Raw genomic sequence first — 16,625 nt, 5'->3', positions numbered from 1 at the left:
GTGAATTTACATAACTGAAACAATAAAAAAAACAATGCCATTGTAAGTTATTGATTCTAACACAGACACTTGTAAACGTGTTAGCAAATTCGCTAATGCTAACGATGCTAGCTTGACTACATTACGATAGCATGTACAAATATGCATGAAAACACTCCTATAGACGTCGCACATGGGACGGTTTAGTAAGTATTGATCGTTTTGGTTACATTGTAAAATTTAAGAATGTTGCTTGGAGTGATGAATGCAGAAAGGCTTTGGACGAATATATGTCCGGCACAAAACAGATAATACATTGTCAACCAGCAGCACCTGCAGTGAACGAACTCGCCCAAAAGATGGCGCCATACCACAAGCAATAACAATCCTCTTCAGTGTCTCTGCTGGTCTAAAATTAAAACTATTTGTTGAATACAAAACATTATGGTCGTTAGCAAAGACACATCCATAATTAGCTGCATCGTTTCATAAGCCGCAGAGTTTAAAGCAATGGAAAAATGTAGCAGCTTATAGTTTGGAAAATACGGTCATTTTTAAACTTTGATAATGGTTCTGAGTGCATTTGAAAATGGAAAGGAAAACTTTACTTTTTCTATAAACAAGTATATTGCACAACACAGAAGCAATATAACCAATGTTGTAATATTGGTGAGGAAAAAACTGCTACCCCAGCAATAATACCACAGATGGGTTCATAACAAACAACAGTACAACAATTGTAAATTCATGAGTTTCAGTAGCTGAGTAACGCAATCAACAATTAAAGCAGAAATAGCTGACCACTCATGATACTTCACATGCAACCCGTGCCCTATTGTGGAGTTTTATAAATATTACAACAGGAGGTTGCCTACAGTCACAGCTGCCGTAAGAGACCCTGGCAGTTATTTGCTTTTGTAGACCACGACATTTAATTAAATATATGCATTAGGTGCATTTAGGCTATACACAGTAAGTGCTATCTTTTTAAATTTCAGTCTAATTATTTTGGTATTTTTGTCTTTTAGGATGACAGAAGAGGAGAGAGAAAAGGCCCAGGAACAATTGAAGGAACTGAGTCAGGCCTACAGTGAACTATCCCAGCGTTGTTCCGATCAACTTGCTCCTGCAGATGAGGTTGGAAATTGTTTTTTTCTTCTTCTTTTGAGTGAAATGCTGTTGTATTTTGTTGTCGTCAAAGGATTGAGGATTCATTGCACGATTAACCGCTTCTATTCTTCTCTGTAGCATCACCTTAATTCTCACACACCGGATCATTTAAGAAGTGTTTCTGTTTTGACATTTACACCTCAACTAATTCATTGGAGTATGCTGTAAACTTGCTGAGCCATGCCAGTTTTCAGTCTATGTCACCATTATGAATGTGTTGATGTTGAACTGGCTAATCGCGTTGATGCGTCAAACTCTCCACTGTGTGATGTGACTAACCAACACATTTTCGTAACAAGTTGCTTTCCCAGGGGCATGATTGATTTTCACCTTATGCTGACACTTTTCATGTTGCAACGCTAATGCAGTGTTGAACTTGTGCACGTGATCTTTAACATGTTCGTCTATTGGTGAGTACACATTTGTCTTTGTTTCGAATACTTACTTTAACATGTTTTTGTCTAGCTCAGTAATAACTGAATTTCTCCTTTTATAGGCCGTGAAATCCACCATTAGCTGGATTTGGACCCAAGGAACAGACCCTCTTCCGACCTTGAACCTCTCAAAGTCTGAGCATTCTCTGTACATGGATGATGCTCTCATACCGGATCCTGAGTCCATCATGGCGAGCAAGTGCTTGCAGAGTTCACATGTGACTTCTGTGTCCATCTCTGACTTTGCGGCAGCAGCAAGGGAAGCAGATGACCTGGTCGTGAAGATAATTGCGGTCAACCAAGACAGTGATGGACTTAATGTGGCCTACTCAGGAGATATAGTGACCCTGGACAGGGCGTTTCAGGAGGGATTCATTCCTGCTTCTGTGTATGTGAAAATTATTCAGAGGCATAAGACCTGCCAGAAAGTGATGGGCAATCACTCTACTGGAAATGAGTCATACTTAGAGGCACTGCAGGTTAATAAACTAATGTTAAAGTGCCTAAGTGAGAATAAATCACTGACACCAAAGCGGGATGTTCACATCTTGACGTCTGTCTCGAGTGATCCCACTCAAGAAGAGCATATTGCAACTGCAACACAAGGAGTTATGGCCCACATTGGAAGCAATGGTGAAGGACTGAAGGTGGATGCGGAAGTTCAGTGTGATCTAATGAGATTTAGCAGTACACTAATCGTGCTTGGAAATGGGCATCAGTTTATAGGCCTTGTCTTGCCTCGGCCCACTGAATCTCACTTTTGCTCCACATCGTCGCATCACAATGAGCAAACTTTCACTGATGTATGCGACAGCAGACTTCGAAACAATGGACACAAAATAGTGGCTTTTTATATTCCAGAAAATTCGCAAGTTGTGGATGTAAATTCGGCTGTACAAAATGGGTACATCGACATTTACACGGCGGAGGTTTTGAAGTCCATCGAAATTCCTAATGATTTTTTCAATGTTGAGGACCTTGGTGAGAAGTTTTCTTCTTGGCTCATGTGTCAAAAAATTAGAGTTGATGGTTCCAACTCCGCTGAAGAGTCAAAGCAACTGTTTATTTCCTATCTGTGGATCAACAGTTACGTCCACCCAAAGTCTCAACAAAGGATTCTAATACTCGATAAACAGTTGAGTACAATTATGAAGTTTTTTGTAGAAGATTCTATATTTTCTGGACCTGAGGTTGGGGACGTTTCAAAACAGGTTGAGTTAGAGGTTCCATTCATATGCGAGGAAACAGACAAAATGGTGATAGAGCCAAGGGATGAATTTCGTAACCATTTTTCCCCTTCGTTCATTGGACTAATTGATAACAACTCATTTGCAACTGACTTTTCTTTGGATGATAACTCAGAAGATCCAATGCAGAATCTATGGCATCAAAGCAACACCGACTACACATTTCACGAGAGTTTATACATTGAGGATGGAGATGATTCAAATGGAGCTTGCAATATTCCAGCGTCCCAAGACATTCCATATTTTGTAGACAAATTTAATGCTGAATCACTACCAGAGGGATGCATCCATCAGTTTGCAGCAGAGTTAAATGCCGAGTCGTTATATAATCCATCAAGAATGATTAATGTCACTTCACCTGACAACATATTTAAGGAGAGAAAATATCAAGATGACACTCTTCAGAAGGAAGAAACATACATTTTGAGTGAGGGAGTTCACTATGACATGGAGATAGGAGCTGAGGAGGCAGTCTTTGTTAACCAAGTTAAAGATGAGGAGAAAACTGTGCTGCCTAGTCTGTCCATATCTTCACACAAGAGTCTTGGTCTTAACCCTGCAGAGTGTAGCCTGGTCCACCCTGAGTGTGACACTGTTGATTTTATTACACTGAAAAAAAGGAAAAATACACAAAACCCACCAGATTGGATGCGGAAGAATTGGCACCCAGTAGCGGAAGACAACACGAGTGGACATATATCAGAGATTAATGATTTTGTTCATGATTTTCCTACATTACCTTGTGGTCAAGAGCCTCTTAGGATGTCTTACTGCTTTGGGAAGGAAGTTGATCAGGTGTGTGTTCATCACATTGACGCATTAGCTGTCGCCAATAACCCACTGGCTGATAATCAGGATGAATGCAGTGTTGTTGTAGAAAGTGCTGCTCCTACTATCCAATCATTTCTACCGAGTTTATTCAAAAGTACTGATCTAAAAAGTGGCAGTGAGTCTGCCTGTAGCGCTAATCAGTGTTATGAAGTTAAGTCAATGCTCAATAATGATTATTTAAACAGAGCTGGGTTAGAAGGCAGTGATGGAAATACATTTTCATCGCTTAGCAAAGCAGTTTTTGAGGAAAGTATCATAGATGATGTAGATTCTTCATCACCAAGAGATGCAGTCATAGCTTTGGATGCTGAAGCACAAGGTGACTGTGTCGTCAACAAAAAAGATGGAGACATAATTGAACAAGTTGTTGGTCCTTCAGAAAACAACTGTATTGTTCAACCTGAACCCAACAACTTTGTGTACGATCACCTTGGTGAAAGTCTTCTGCAACAGTCAAATTCATCATCTATGACATCTGTTGATTCTGACAGACTGACACTCACACATCATTGGAATACGAAAAGGTGTGATCAAGACAATGTTGAGTATTGCACTTCAACATCTGCCAGAGTCTGTCCAGAACCAACCCTGGCTGGTTCCATGATCAGTGCATCAAGTGATGGTTGGATAAACACAGTAGAAAGGCAACTAAGAGAAACAAAAAAGTCAGATTCTGATTGCACAAACCAACACAAAGATCATATTTTTTTACACAGACATGCAATGGATGTGGAAGGAAATCCTAAAATATATACCAACTCAGTGAATCAACATGTTGATCACCAGGTGAATATGATAAATGAATGGTGTGAAGGGAGTGATTCTGCGGGCAAGGCTAATACAACTGGTGTGGAGGACAGTATTGCTGCTCATGAACTTGTGGGAAAAGATGGAATCAACAACAGTGGAACAGTACACCAAGATAGAAAAGATCATGGGCAGCAGCCTAATGTTCAAGGCTCTAGTGAGCCACCTGGAATGAATGAAAATAGGACTGATGCCTCAACTGGAATTAAAGGTGACGATTCTGTTACCCCATCTGTAAATAGGGCTGATGCTGATGTTCAAACCACAAAAGCTCAAGAGAAGCCTATTGATCCAAATGAAAGAGTTAAAGATAAGCTTTATACCCTAACTGAAAAAAATGAAGAGGACTCTGACTCTGAAGAGGATGAATACGGGTTTACTACCCTGACTGGAAACATTACATTGGAGTCTGATACTCTAACTGGGGGAGATGCAAAATACTTGGATGCCCCATCTATAATGGAGACAGAGGAAATGGATGCTCCAGCAGATCAAGCTAAAAAAGATGGTTACGCTCCAACAAAAAATTATGAAGTAGGGTCCAACGCCCCAACTACAAATGCTGAAGATGTGTGTAATACTACAACTGTAGAAGATGAAGAATGCTCTGATTATCCAACTGGAAAAGCAGAAGAATGGTCTGTTGACCGTTTTGATGGAGAGAAATATTGGTCTTATGCCCTTAATAGCAATGTTAAGGAGGAGTCCGATACCTCAAGTACAAGAGACGACATTCAATCTATGATCAAGGAAGATGGTTCTTATGCCAAAGTTGAAAGAAGTGAAGAGAGATGTGATGTCCAGCCTGAAAATGATAAAGACATGTTTGATGCCCCACATTTAAAAGATGAAGCTGATTCCAATCTCTCTGCTGTAAAAGTTAAAGAGAGGGCTAATGTCACACTTGTAAAAGGAAAAGAGGACGCTCTAAATGAGAAAGATAAAGAGGAGACTGATGCTGAAACTAGAGAGGCTCAAGACTGGTCTTATAGCCTGACTGATGCAGAAGAGCTAGATACCCCAACTAAAAAATATGAAAAAGAATTTGATGCATCACCTATAAGTGATGAAGATGCAAATGATGCTCTAACTAAAGAAGATAACGTCCACACTAATGTTCGAAAGGGAAAAGACAAAGTAGGGAGAAATGTCTCAAATGGAGAAGCTGAAGAGGTGTCTGATACTGCTTCTGGAAGAGATGAAGATCCATCTAATGCCTCAAATGTAGAAGGTGAAGACTCTGATGCTCTAACTAGACAAGAAGAGCGGTCCTTTGACCCTTCTCGAAGAGAGGAAGAATGGTCTTATGCCCTGACTAGTAATGTTGAAAAGGAGTTCGATACCTCAACTAGAAGAGTCGACAACTCTCAAACTTTAAGCAATGAAGATTCTTCTTATGCTGCAATTGAAAGAGGTAAAGAGAACGGTGATGTCCAGCCTGCAAATAACGAAGACATGGATCATGCCTCACTTTCCAAAGATGAAGCTGATACTAATCCCTCTGCTAGAAAAGTTAAAGATGAGTCTAATGTCATATTGCTGGAAGGAAGTGAGGATACTCCAAATAAGAAAAACAAAGATAAATTTGATGCTCAATCGGTAGAGGCTCAAAATTGTTCACTTCATATTCTGACTGGAAATGCTACAGAAGAGTCAGATACCTCTCCTAGACAATATGAAAATAAGTTTGATGCCTCACCTGTAAATAATCAAGAGGAAAATGATGCTCTAACTAACGAAGATAAAGAGAACACTGGTGCTCAAATGGGAAAAGACAAAGTAGGGACAACTGACCCAACTGGACAAGCTGGAGATGTGTCTGATATGGCATCTGGAAGAGTTGAAGATTTATCTGATGCCTCAACTGTAGAAGATAAAGAAGACACTGGAAGAGAGGAAGATTGGTCTTCTGTCCTGACTGGTAATAATCAGGAGAAGTCTGATACCTCAACTAGAAAAGTTGATAACTCTCAAACTTTAAGCAATGAAAATGGTTCCCATGCTTTAATTGAAAGATGTAATGAGAACTGTGATGTCCATCTTGAAAATGATGAAGACATGTCTGACGCCCCACTTCTAACAGATGAAACCGATTTTAATCCCCCTGCAGGAAAAGTAATAGAAACATCAAATGTCGCAGTTGTTGAAGGAAAAGAAGATACTCCAAATAAGAAAGACAAGGAAGAGGCTCATGCTCAAACTGGAGAGGCTCAAAACTGGTCTCATAGCCTAACTGGAAATGCTGCAGAAGAGTCAGAAACCCCATCTAGAAAATATGAAAAAGAGTTTGATGCCTCAACTGTAAATGATAAAGATGAAAATAATGCTTTTACTAAACAAGATGACAAAGACACCGATGCTCAAACGGGAAAAGACAAAGTAGGGAAAAACTACCCAACTGGACAAGCTGAAGAGGTGTCATCTGAAAGAGATGAAAAGTGGTCTAATGCCTCAACTGTTAAAGATAAAACAGACTCTGATGCCTTAACTACAAAAGATGAAGATGAAGAGTACTCTGACGCTCAAACTAGAAAAGATAAAGAGGCGTCTCATGCCACAGTTGAAAGAGATAGAGAGAACTGTAATGTCGAGACTGAAACTGATGAAGAGGGATCTGATATTTTAAAGTATGAGGAAGAGTATTACCCTGCAGCTGGAACAGTTAACCAGGAGTCTGAAGTAAAAGGAAAAGAGGATACTGGTGGTCCAATTAAAAACGATGACAATGAATCTGATGCCTCAACTGTAAAAGATAAAAAAGACACTGGAAGAGATGAAGATTGGTCTTCTGCCCTGACTGGTAATAATCAGGAGAAGTTTGATATCTCAACTACAAAAGTTGACAAATCTCAAACTTTAAGCAATGAAGATTGTTCCCATGCTTTAATTGAAAGATGTAATGAGAACTGTGATGTCAAGCTCAAAAATGATGAAGACGTGTCTGACACCCCACTTCTAACAGATGAAACCGATTTTAATCCCCCTGCTGGAAAAGTAATAGAAACATCAAATGTCGCACTTGTTGAAGGAAAAGAAGATATTCCAAATAAGAAAGACAAAGAAGAGTCTCATGCTCAAACTGGAGAGGTTGCAGCTGGAATAGTTAACCAGGAGTCTGAAGTAGAAGGAAAACAGGATACTGGTGGTCCAATTAAAAACGATGACAATGAATCTGATGCTCAGACTGGAGAGGATGAAGAGTGGTCTGTGGTTGCAAAAGAGTCAGATATACCACTTAGAAATGATGCAACATATTTTGATACCCTGCCTATAAAAGATAAGGTGAGCACTGATGCTCCGACAAAAAAATATGAGATAGAGTGTCCTTTTCCAGCTGGAAAAGCTGGAGAAGATTTTGATGCAACAATTACAAAAAATAAACATGAATCTGATACTCAAACAAGAAAAGTTAAAGACGGATATGTTGACCCATCTGAAAAAGATGAAGCACTGTTCAATACTTTGCCGATAAAATATGAAGAGTGGTCTGACTCCCTAGCTGAAAACGTTAAAAAGAAGTCTGATAACCTAACAAAAAGAGATCAAGAAGACTCTCATGCCCCCACCACAAAGCAGGACAAGTGTTCTGACGCTCTAGTTGGAGAAGATGAAGAGTTGTCTAATACCATGACTGAACACTGTGCTGGGGAGTCCAATACACTAACTAGAAACAATGAAAAAGACTTTGATACCCCACCTGTAAATGATCAAGCAAAAATGGCAGCTAAAAAAGATAGAGAGGAGTTTGATGCTCCAAATTATGAAAATAAGGAAAACACTGACACTCAAATCAGAAAATATGAAGACTGGTCTGCTGATGATGAAAATGAGCCAGATTCCTTGCTTTTAAAAGAACACGATTTGTCTGATACCCAGATTGGAAATGTTGCTGAAGGGTTTAATACCACAATTGGAAGAGCTAAAGATTGCTCAGATGCCTCAATCGTAAAAACTGTAGATTGTTCTTATGGCCCACCGATAAAAGTTGAAGAAGACTGGTCTAATGGTAGAACTCTACAGCATAAAGAAGGGTCCAATATTCCGGCTGGAAATGTTGAGGATGTGTTTTATATTTCAACTAGAAGAGATGAAGAAGTCTGTGGCGCTGCACCTACAAAAGACAAAGAGTGGACTGAAGCTACAATTGGACAAAATGAAGAGGTGTCGGATTCCCCAGGTGGAAACATTGCAATGGGATGTAATACCCCAAAGAGAAGAGATGAAGAAGGCTCTGGTAATACACTAACAAAAGCTGAAGAGTGCTATGACATCAATAATGGAAATGTTACTGATACCCAAAATAGAAAAGATGAAAAAGATCCTGATATACCAACCATAAAAGATAAAGTGGAGTCTGTTACCCCAACTAGGAACAATGAAATATACTTTAACCCTTCAACGAGCAAAGAGGAGTTCAATGCCCTACATGGCAAAGATAAAGGCCCTGAAAATGAGCCTAATACCTCACTGCGGAAAGATGAGTGTTCTAATGACCCAACTAGAAAAGAAAGAAATAATGTTGTACCTGTAAAAGATACGGAGAAGTCTGATACTCTGACTAGAAACCTTGTCAAAGAGTCCAATCCCCCAACTAGAAGGGAGGAAAAAGACTCAGATGATCAACGTATAAAGGAGGAAGAGGGGTGTGAATTCGCAACTGGAAAAGATGAACAGGGACCTTATGCTACATTTGGATCTGACACCGTGATTGGAAACATTGTGAAAGATGCCCCAACTAGAGTAGAAGAAAAATACTTTGATGTGCAACCTGCAAAAGTTGCAAATCAGTCTGATACCCAAACTGCAAAAGAGGAAGGGGACTCTGACGTTCAAACTAGAAATGATGGAGATGAGTGTGATGGAGGAGGAGTTGACAAGGTTTTTGATGTTACATGTGGAACAGATAAAGATAAATATTGTTCTAAACCTGTGAAAGATGAAGAAAACTTGAAAAACTTACCTGGTAAAGTTAAAGTCGAGTCATATACCCCATTTTTAAAAGATGAAGAGTGGTCTGATGGCCCTAATAGAAGCAGTAGGGAAGACTGTAGCTCTAGAAATTACAAAGAGAAGTCTGATGACCCCACTGAAATTAACGAAAAGGTGTTTGATACTCAAAGCAGAGCATTTAAGGATACATTTTATTCCCTACCTGTAAAAAATGAAGAGGATTCAAATTCCTCATCTGGAAAACTTGAGGTGGTGTCTGATACCTCATTCAGAAAATATGAAGAGGGGTCTGACAACCCAAAGTATGTTACCCCAATTCTAACAGATAAGGGGTTTGATGCCGCCCTCATAAAAGAAGAAAACAGGACTGATGCTCCAGATGAAGGATTTGAAGTACGGTCTGATACAGCAAGTGGAACATGTGAGGAGAACTACCTTCCACCTGTAAAAGAAAATTCATATAGTCCAACCAGCAACAACGACAAGGAGCCCGATGTTTTACTTGGGAAAAATAATGAGGAATCTGATTCTCCAACTATCCAGCAACAGCTTTTGCAGGTACTCCAGAGTGTCTCCTCAGGCCACAACATCACTGTGCTCCAGGAAGTGATGGATACCCTACAAAGTGCTCTTGTGGGTGACACCCACGCCTTGGCAAGCATCAAGGAGGAGAGCTCAGAGGAGACTGCGCTGACACAATTACCTTCTCAAGCCTTTGTCAGCAATATGGAAGAGGTGAATACTACGGTAATTCATCTTTGTTTCAGTGAAGACAACATTCCACCTTTATGCTCATTGCTTTTGAAATATCTCATTCTCCTTTGTTTTCCAACAGCTCTCCTCCGTCCAGGATTACCTGGAGTGTGTTGGTAAACTCCAAGATCATGCGGATGTTTTACATGATGTCAAAAAAGACCTTTTAACTCTGGAAACAAGTGGTGGCAACTTGGAGGAATTACAGATCCAAATAGAGGAGTTTCAGGTTACAAAGTGAATTCTAAACATGTACTGACAATACACTGTACTGCCGCTGTCTCTAACGTCGTGGTTTCTTTTGCTTTTATCCAGGCCCTAGGATCCCAAATTTCAATTCTATCTAGTGTTTTGACAGCAGACATGGAAAAAGCCAAACTTCTCCTACATGCTGCTGATGGCAACATTCCCACACAAATTTATCAGGATCTGGCTTCGATTTACATGGATTTGGAGCACGAGTTCACTGCCGTTGCTCAAATGCATGGCGAAATGAGTCAATCGTTGTTTCAAGCAATGGAAACTAGAAAGGTAGGAGTTCAAACTATTTAACTATTTACAACATAACCAGACATTGGTGTCATTAGTGGTTGTAATGTGATTTTAGGCACATTTGGGATCAACGTACCAGAAACATCTCGCTGATCTTGAAGGTCTAGCAGACCTCATCCAAAAAAACTTAGACATGGGGGATGTGGATTGCAATGTATGTGATGTGGAAGAACTGGAATGTTGGATACAGAAAAGCAAGGTATTTAAAAGTCACACAAAACCATCTGCAAAAAAATAATTTAACTACTGCCATTTTGGATCTTAATAGGTAAAAGGAAATATGTATGTGCCACCCAGTATACGGTACTGTACAATAATACTAGATGATAACGTGATTTGAGAGAAATGTATCCATCTAAATAAAAAATAATTTCTCTATTTTTTTTATTTTATTTTTTTGCCAATTATTCAATTTACATCACATTTGAACTAATCTTTTTATGACATTTTAGTTTACATATATATCATTTTAGCATAGTTTGACAGATAAGTAAACATGTAGGTAATTATGTAGTTGTTTATTCTATATTTTTATGAAAACATCCTTTAAACAATAACTACCATCACAAAAACACACACACTAATAACCTCAGCCATATTCTATTAGATAATCTTTTACAGCATTCTGATGTTTTGTTTTAAGTCTTAATTAGAAGAATACAATAATTTAATGTACTGGAATATTAACACATTTTATATTTTGATGATTTTTCTTTTCTTTTACTACATCAGATAACAGTGACAATTCTGATCTGATGATGACATTTGAAATGATATAAACTCAATACGTAATTGAGATCACATCTAGATTAACCTTCTTATGGAAATACAATTTGCCAAATGCTTTACAGAATATTTTGCAAGGTAAACTATGACAACTGTATGATTTGATTGTTTTTAATATAAATCTGAAAAAAACCACATAAAAAAACAGTATTTAATATATATGTTGTGTTGTTATTATTATGATCATAATTATCATGTTATATTGATGATTTATAAATGTATAAAAACTAGTGCTGTCAAATGGTACATTTTTTAAATCAGATTAATCACACTTTTGAATCTGGATTATTAATGATTAATCAATGTAAATTACTTGCTCACAACATTTTGAATTAACCTACATTTTGACACAAATGTAATTTTTTTGTAATTTAAATTTTTTAAATGTTTTACTTGAATGTACGTCATTTTTTTGCTCAAAACGTGGCAACAGATTTATCTAAAGTCCAGTCGGGGTTCATATTAAAGTGAAATTTGCCAGGGAGCACACCAGTCGGAGTCTTCTCAATCATCTTTGCAAAGACGTATGCATTGACTTGATTACTGACATTATAACAACCCGTGCCACCTTTCAGGTAACCATCTGCCATCAACGGAAAGAACCACGTGTGTTCAAAATAAATTGTGTGATACCGTGATAAATGGCATATTTTTTTGTGATTAATTACATGAGTTAATATATTTTCACCGACATTTCATGAAAATATCTGTGGAACAATATTTAGGATAATTTATCAGACACTGAAGTCATATTTTGTCATAGTTTCGGAGCATTAGATTTAGATCAACATTTTTACAAACAAAATTTGAAGCAAAAACTATTTTTGAGTACTATTAAAATTATTAAAATACCCATCACAAGCCTGTCCTTTCTGCAGGAAGCCGAACGTTGTCTACACCAGGAGGCCAAGCTCAAACTGGACGACGTCACATTTGATGTCCAGAGTTTTATTTCCGAGCACGCTCTCTTCTTGAGTCCGGCTCAGAGTCGTTGCCTCCTTAGGCTCCTCAGCAGCACCCAGCGAGCCTTTAGGGACCAGAAGGACAGACTTGTCGCCTTGAGGTGCACCTTAGATGTCCTGTTTCTCACCAAGGAAAGGGAAGAGCAGGAGAAGGTCTGCTTGTGGATATGCTGCGCACAATTCATATGTTGGCAGTTTGGCATGGATCTTGTACTAAAATGCAAGTCGGTAAAAAGAGGCTTACTCATTACGTTGTTTTTTTATACCACTGTCCATGACAGACTATTTTATTGTGAAATGTCACTATATGATATTTTCATTTCTTTCTTTCAGTACCTAATGGCATGCTTCTCTATGTTACTATAACCTATGTGCTGTGTTCTACAGGTGTCCAGAGACCCCATAAGCAATTAACAGTTGAAATAATGCACTGCTGGACTTCCTTCATATTGCATTAACTCACTCGGCATAATGTCCTCGTGTACTTTCTCAACACCAAAAACAATGACTGGCTCGCATGTTTACAGCATACCCAATTTTCTCACTCTTGTTGTGTCAAAGGAAATGTATTTGTGCCTGTTTTATGCCATGTTAACACTGGTATGTAATGTAGTAAGCGAAATATCTGACGTGGTTTTTGTTCACAGTCGCTTTTGGCGAGGCAGCAAGAGATTGCAGACAAGCTGGAGGAAGTGTGTGACGGTCTCACTTTGACTGAGAACCGTCTGATTGGTCATCAGCAGCAGGCTGACAGTGCAGAGTGTGTCGCAGACCTGCAGCAGTACCAGCAGGAGCATCAGGTGCAAAGAATGTCTTAGCGCAGGGGTGTCAAACTCATACCTGCCAACTACTCCGGTTTTCCCGTAATTAGTACGGTTTTCATCAACCTATTCCGGGTTACGGTTGCAGTGATAAAAAATACGGTTTTTCATTAATTAAAAAAAAATATTTAAAAAAAAGTTTTATTCACGAAATCGCGTAACAACAATGACAATCGACACTGCTTCCCGTAACTTCCTATCGAGCCATTCCGAATGCCATGCGCAAGGCTATTTATAGCACCGCTGCCAAGCACGAGGCACCAGTTGCCATTGTTTCCAAACGAGCGAACGATCATAAAATCGCAAACGAGTCTTAAACCGAAAAGAAGACTGCAGTCATTCCGTGAAGAATATTCAAAAGCCTATCCGGGAATAATTATCCGTTCCAAAAAGGGTGAAAACTACGCGAATTGCACCTTGTGCAGACAAGATTTTTCGATCAGACACGGAGGAATTAGCGATGTAAAAGACCACGTTGGGACAAAAAAACACAAGTCTAATGCCGTTGCTAGCGATACAAGTGGAAAACTTTCAACGTTTTTCGTCGCCCAAACAGATTCTTTGGATGTGATAAATGCCGAAGTTTTATTTACGGAGGCAATAATTGAGCATGGACTAGAATAAATTTGGATTTCAGCCACAAAAAGGTAATGACACCAATGTTATCTATTGGAATTTTTTTAGTACTGTTATACTGTTAAAAGTGTTTATACTATTTATGCTTTCAAGTCCAAGTTGAAGAAATCTTGTTAAATGTTGACAGCATAACTACCAAAATACAGAAGTATGTCCTTAATATTTTTGCAGTGCTATTTCTGTTGAAAAGTTAAAATGATTACATTAGAGATGTGATGTGCCACCTTTCAAGTGTCTGATGGCTTAAATTAATTTTCATAAATTTTTCATATTTTGAATTATTTTGAAAGGCTTACAAAAAAACTACATTTGAATTGTAATTCCATGCTATTGACAGGACTATTAATTTTAATGAAGTTAGTTTACCATGTTTACAGTATGATAATTGTGATAGAAATGTGAATTTTAGGCACAGAATATTTTTTACAATTGAACAAGGCAGTAGATTATACAAGCTTGGACAGAAAGTTAATAATGACACCAATTTTTTTTTTTAATGGAATTGTTTAGTACTGTTTTACCATTTGTTTACTGTAAAAAGTGTTTATACTGTTTATACTTTCAATTAACAAATTGAAGTCTTGTGAAAGGTTGACAGGATAACTGGCATTAACTGTCAAAATAATTTCAAACTATCGAAGTTAGCTTACAGAATAAACATGTCAATCAACCCATATGATTTTTGCTGTAATATTTTTGTTTTGAAAAGTCACTGTGACTGATAGAAAAGTGATGGTTTTAGCAACATTTTAACCTGTCTGAATGCAATCAATCATTTTGCGTCGGGGGGCGAAGCCTGAACCCCCCAACAGGACTTTGTCCTGGACCTACCGGGGCCTGCGGCCCCTGGACCCTGGCTACTAGGTTTTTCTGATTTCAAAAGTTGGCAGGTATGCAAACTCAATTTACCTCAGGGCCGCTGGAAGTAGAGTCGGGGTGAGTCTGGGCCTCATTCACGTTTTAACCACGTGGTTGAATTAGTTAACAACTTCTACCAGCAGTTATAATGATCTTGAGCTATAGTAGGCCTTAAGTCTTTAAAATTTAATGTAAAAATTGTATGTCGTTACTCTATTGAGTTCTATTGAGAAAATGGTTAGAGGCACTCCTGCTTGCTCTTTGTTTTGTCCAGTGTGCTGACATTTTTGTGTCTGCACTGTTATTGTATTAAGGGCCTGATCTACAAAAGGTTTGCGTGTATTAAAACATGTGCAAACTTGATAGAGCATGCAAAACTGATCTACTAAGCTTGTGCGCAGAGGATTGCGTCTCAATTAGGCAGAATAAGGAGCACAATCCATTTAGCGTGTCTGTCTTCATGAATATATGCTGATCGTCAGAAAATGCTAATTTAGTTATTTAACACGCGCAGTGAGATGTATCAAGACTAAGTATCAAGACTAAAACTGTTATGCGGAGCTGTTTTGCATTTTTATTTAGCATGTCTGATATATGCATCGAAACTGGCAGTTGCACTGAAATTGTGTATTTCAAATAGTGTATTGAAATAGTGCAGTTACACTCGAAGGGCGCACCTTTAGCGGACAAAAATCTAACTGCAGGACTGCAAATCGCACTGCTGGACTGCTTCTAAAATGCCCAAAATAAGTGGCACGTATTCAATCACTCAATCAATGATTATTTATATAGCCCTAAATCACAAGTGTCTCAAAGGGCTGCACAAGCCACAACGACATCCTCGGTACAGAGCCCACATAAGGGCAAGGAAAAACTCACCCCAGTGGGACGTTGACTATGAGAAACCTTGGAGAGGACCGCATATGTGGGTAACCCCCCCCTCTAGGGGAGACCGAATGCAATGGATGTCGAGTGGGTCTGACATAATATTGTGAGAGTCCCGTCCATAGTGGATCCAACATAATAGTAAGAGTCCAGTACATAGTGGGGCCAGCAGGAAACCATCCCGAGCGGAGACAGGTCAGCAGCGCAGAGATGTTCCCAACCGATGCACAGGCGAGCGGTCCACCCAAGGTCCCGACTCTGAACAGCCAGCACTTCATCCATGGCCATCGGACCTGTGTGTCTCCCCCTCCACAAGGGAGAGGTGAGCAGAGGAGAAAAGAAAAGAAACGGCAGATCAACTGGTCTAAAAAAGGGGGGCTATTTAAAGGCTAGAGTATACAAATGAGTTTTTAGATGGGACTTAAATGCTTCTACTGAGGTAGCATCTCTAACTGTTACCGGGAGGGCATTCCATAGTACTGGAGCCCGAATAGAAAACGCTCTATAGCCCGCAGACTTTTTTTGGGCTCTGGGAATCACTAATAAGCCGGAGTTCTTTGAACGCAGATTTCTTGCCGGGACATATGGTACAATACAATCGGCAAGATAGGATGGAGCTAGACCGTGTAGTATTTTATACGTAAGTAGTAAAACCTTAAAGTCGCATCTTAAGTGCACAGGAAGCCAGTGCAGGTGAGCCAGTATAGGCGTAATATGATCAAACTTTCTTGTTCTTGTCAAAAGTCTAGCAGCCGCATTTTGTACCAACTGTAATCTTTTAATACTAGACATAGGGAGACCCGAAAATAATACGTTACAGTAGTCGAGACGAGACGTAACGAACGCATGAATAATGATCTCAGCGTCGGTAGTGGATAAAATAGAACACATTTTAGCGATATTACGGAGATGAAAGAAGGCCGTTTTAGTAACACTCTTAATGTGTGACCCAAA

The 16,625-nt window shown here is 39.0% G+C and overlaps 2 protein-coding genes across 2 annotated transcripts in view; both read left to right on the top strand.

Annotated features, from left to right (window-relative positions):
- dst (dystonin) overlaps positions 1-16,625 on the top strand; it is a 245,852-nt gene that overhangs the window by 144,821 nt on the left and 84,406 nt on the right. Inside the window, exons 38-40 of the mRNA XM_061958270.2 lie at positions 1,008-1,069; positions 5,289-5,359; positions 13,119-13,271. Of these exons, the coding sequence (XP_061814254.1) occupies positions 1,008-1,069; positions 5,289-5,359; positions 13,119-13,271 (286 nt within the window). The remainder of the gene's footprint in view (positions 1-1,007; positions 1,070-5,288; positions 5,360-13,118; positions 13,272-16,625) is intronic.
- On the top strand, positions 5,924-13,094 carry LOC140679503 (uncharacterized). Its single transcript, XM_072915002.1, has 6 exons — positions 5,924-7,689; positions 8,551-10,153; positions 10,254-10,400; positions 10,487-10,702; positions 10,779-10,922; positions 12,388-13,094. Exons 1-6 carry the CDS (start codon positions 5,924-5,926, stop codon positions 12,835-12,837), a joined length of 4,326 nt encoding a protein of 1,441 aa, XP_072771103.1. The 3' UTR covers positions 12,838-13,094.

Source organism: Nerophis lumbriciformis, linkage group LG02 (assembly GCF_033978685.3).
Source record: "Nerophis lumbriciformis linkage group LG02, RoL_Nlum_v2.1, whole genome shotgun sequence".
Taxonomy (NCBI): domain Eukaryota; kingdom Metazoa; phylum Chordata; class Actinopteri; order Syngnathiformes; family Syngnathidae; genus Nerophis; species Nerophis lumbriciformis.
The sequence above is the reverse complement of the archived record's forward strand: the minus strand, read 5'-3'. Positions and strand labels throughout refer to the sequence as shown.

What these genes read in the sequence shown, in the direction of transcription:
- LOC140679503 (XM_072915002.1), top strand. Translation starts at nt 5,924, where the DNA reads ATGGATCATGCCTCACTTTCCAAAGATGAAGCTGATACTAATCCCTCT. An exon ending in TGGTCTGTGGTTGCAAAAGA is followed by an intron (nt 7,690 to 8,550) that starts GTCAGATATACC and finishes TATTTCAACTAG; the next exon opens with AAGAGATGAAGAAGTCTGTG. An exon ending in GTTGGATACAGAAAAGCAAG is followed by an intron (nt 10,923 to 12,387) that starts GTATTTAAAAGT and finishes TCCTTTCTGCAG; the next exon opens with GAAGCCGAACGTTGTCTACA.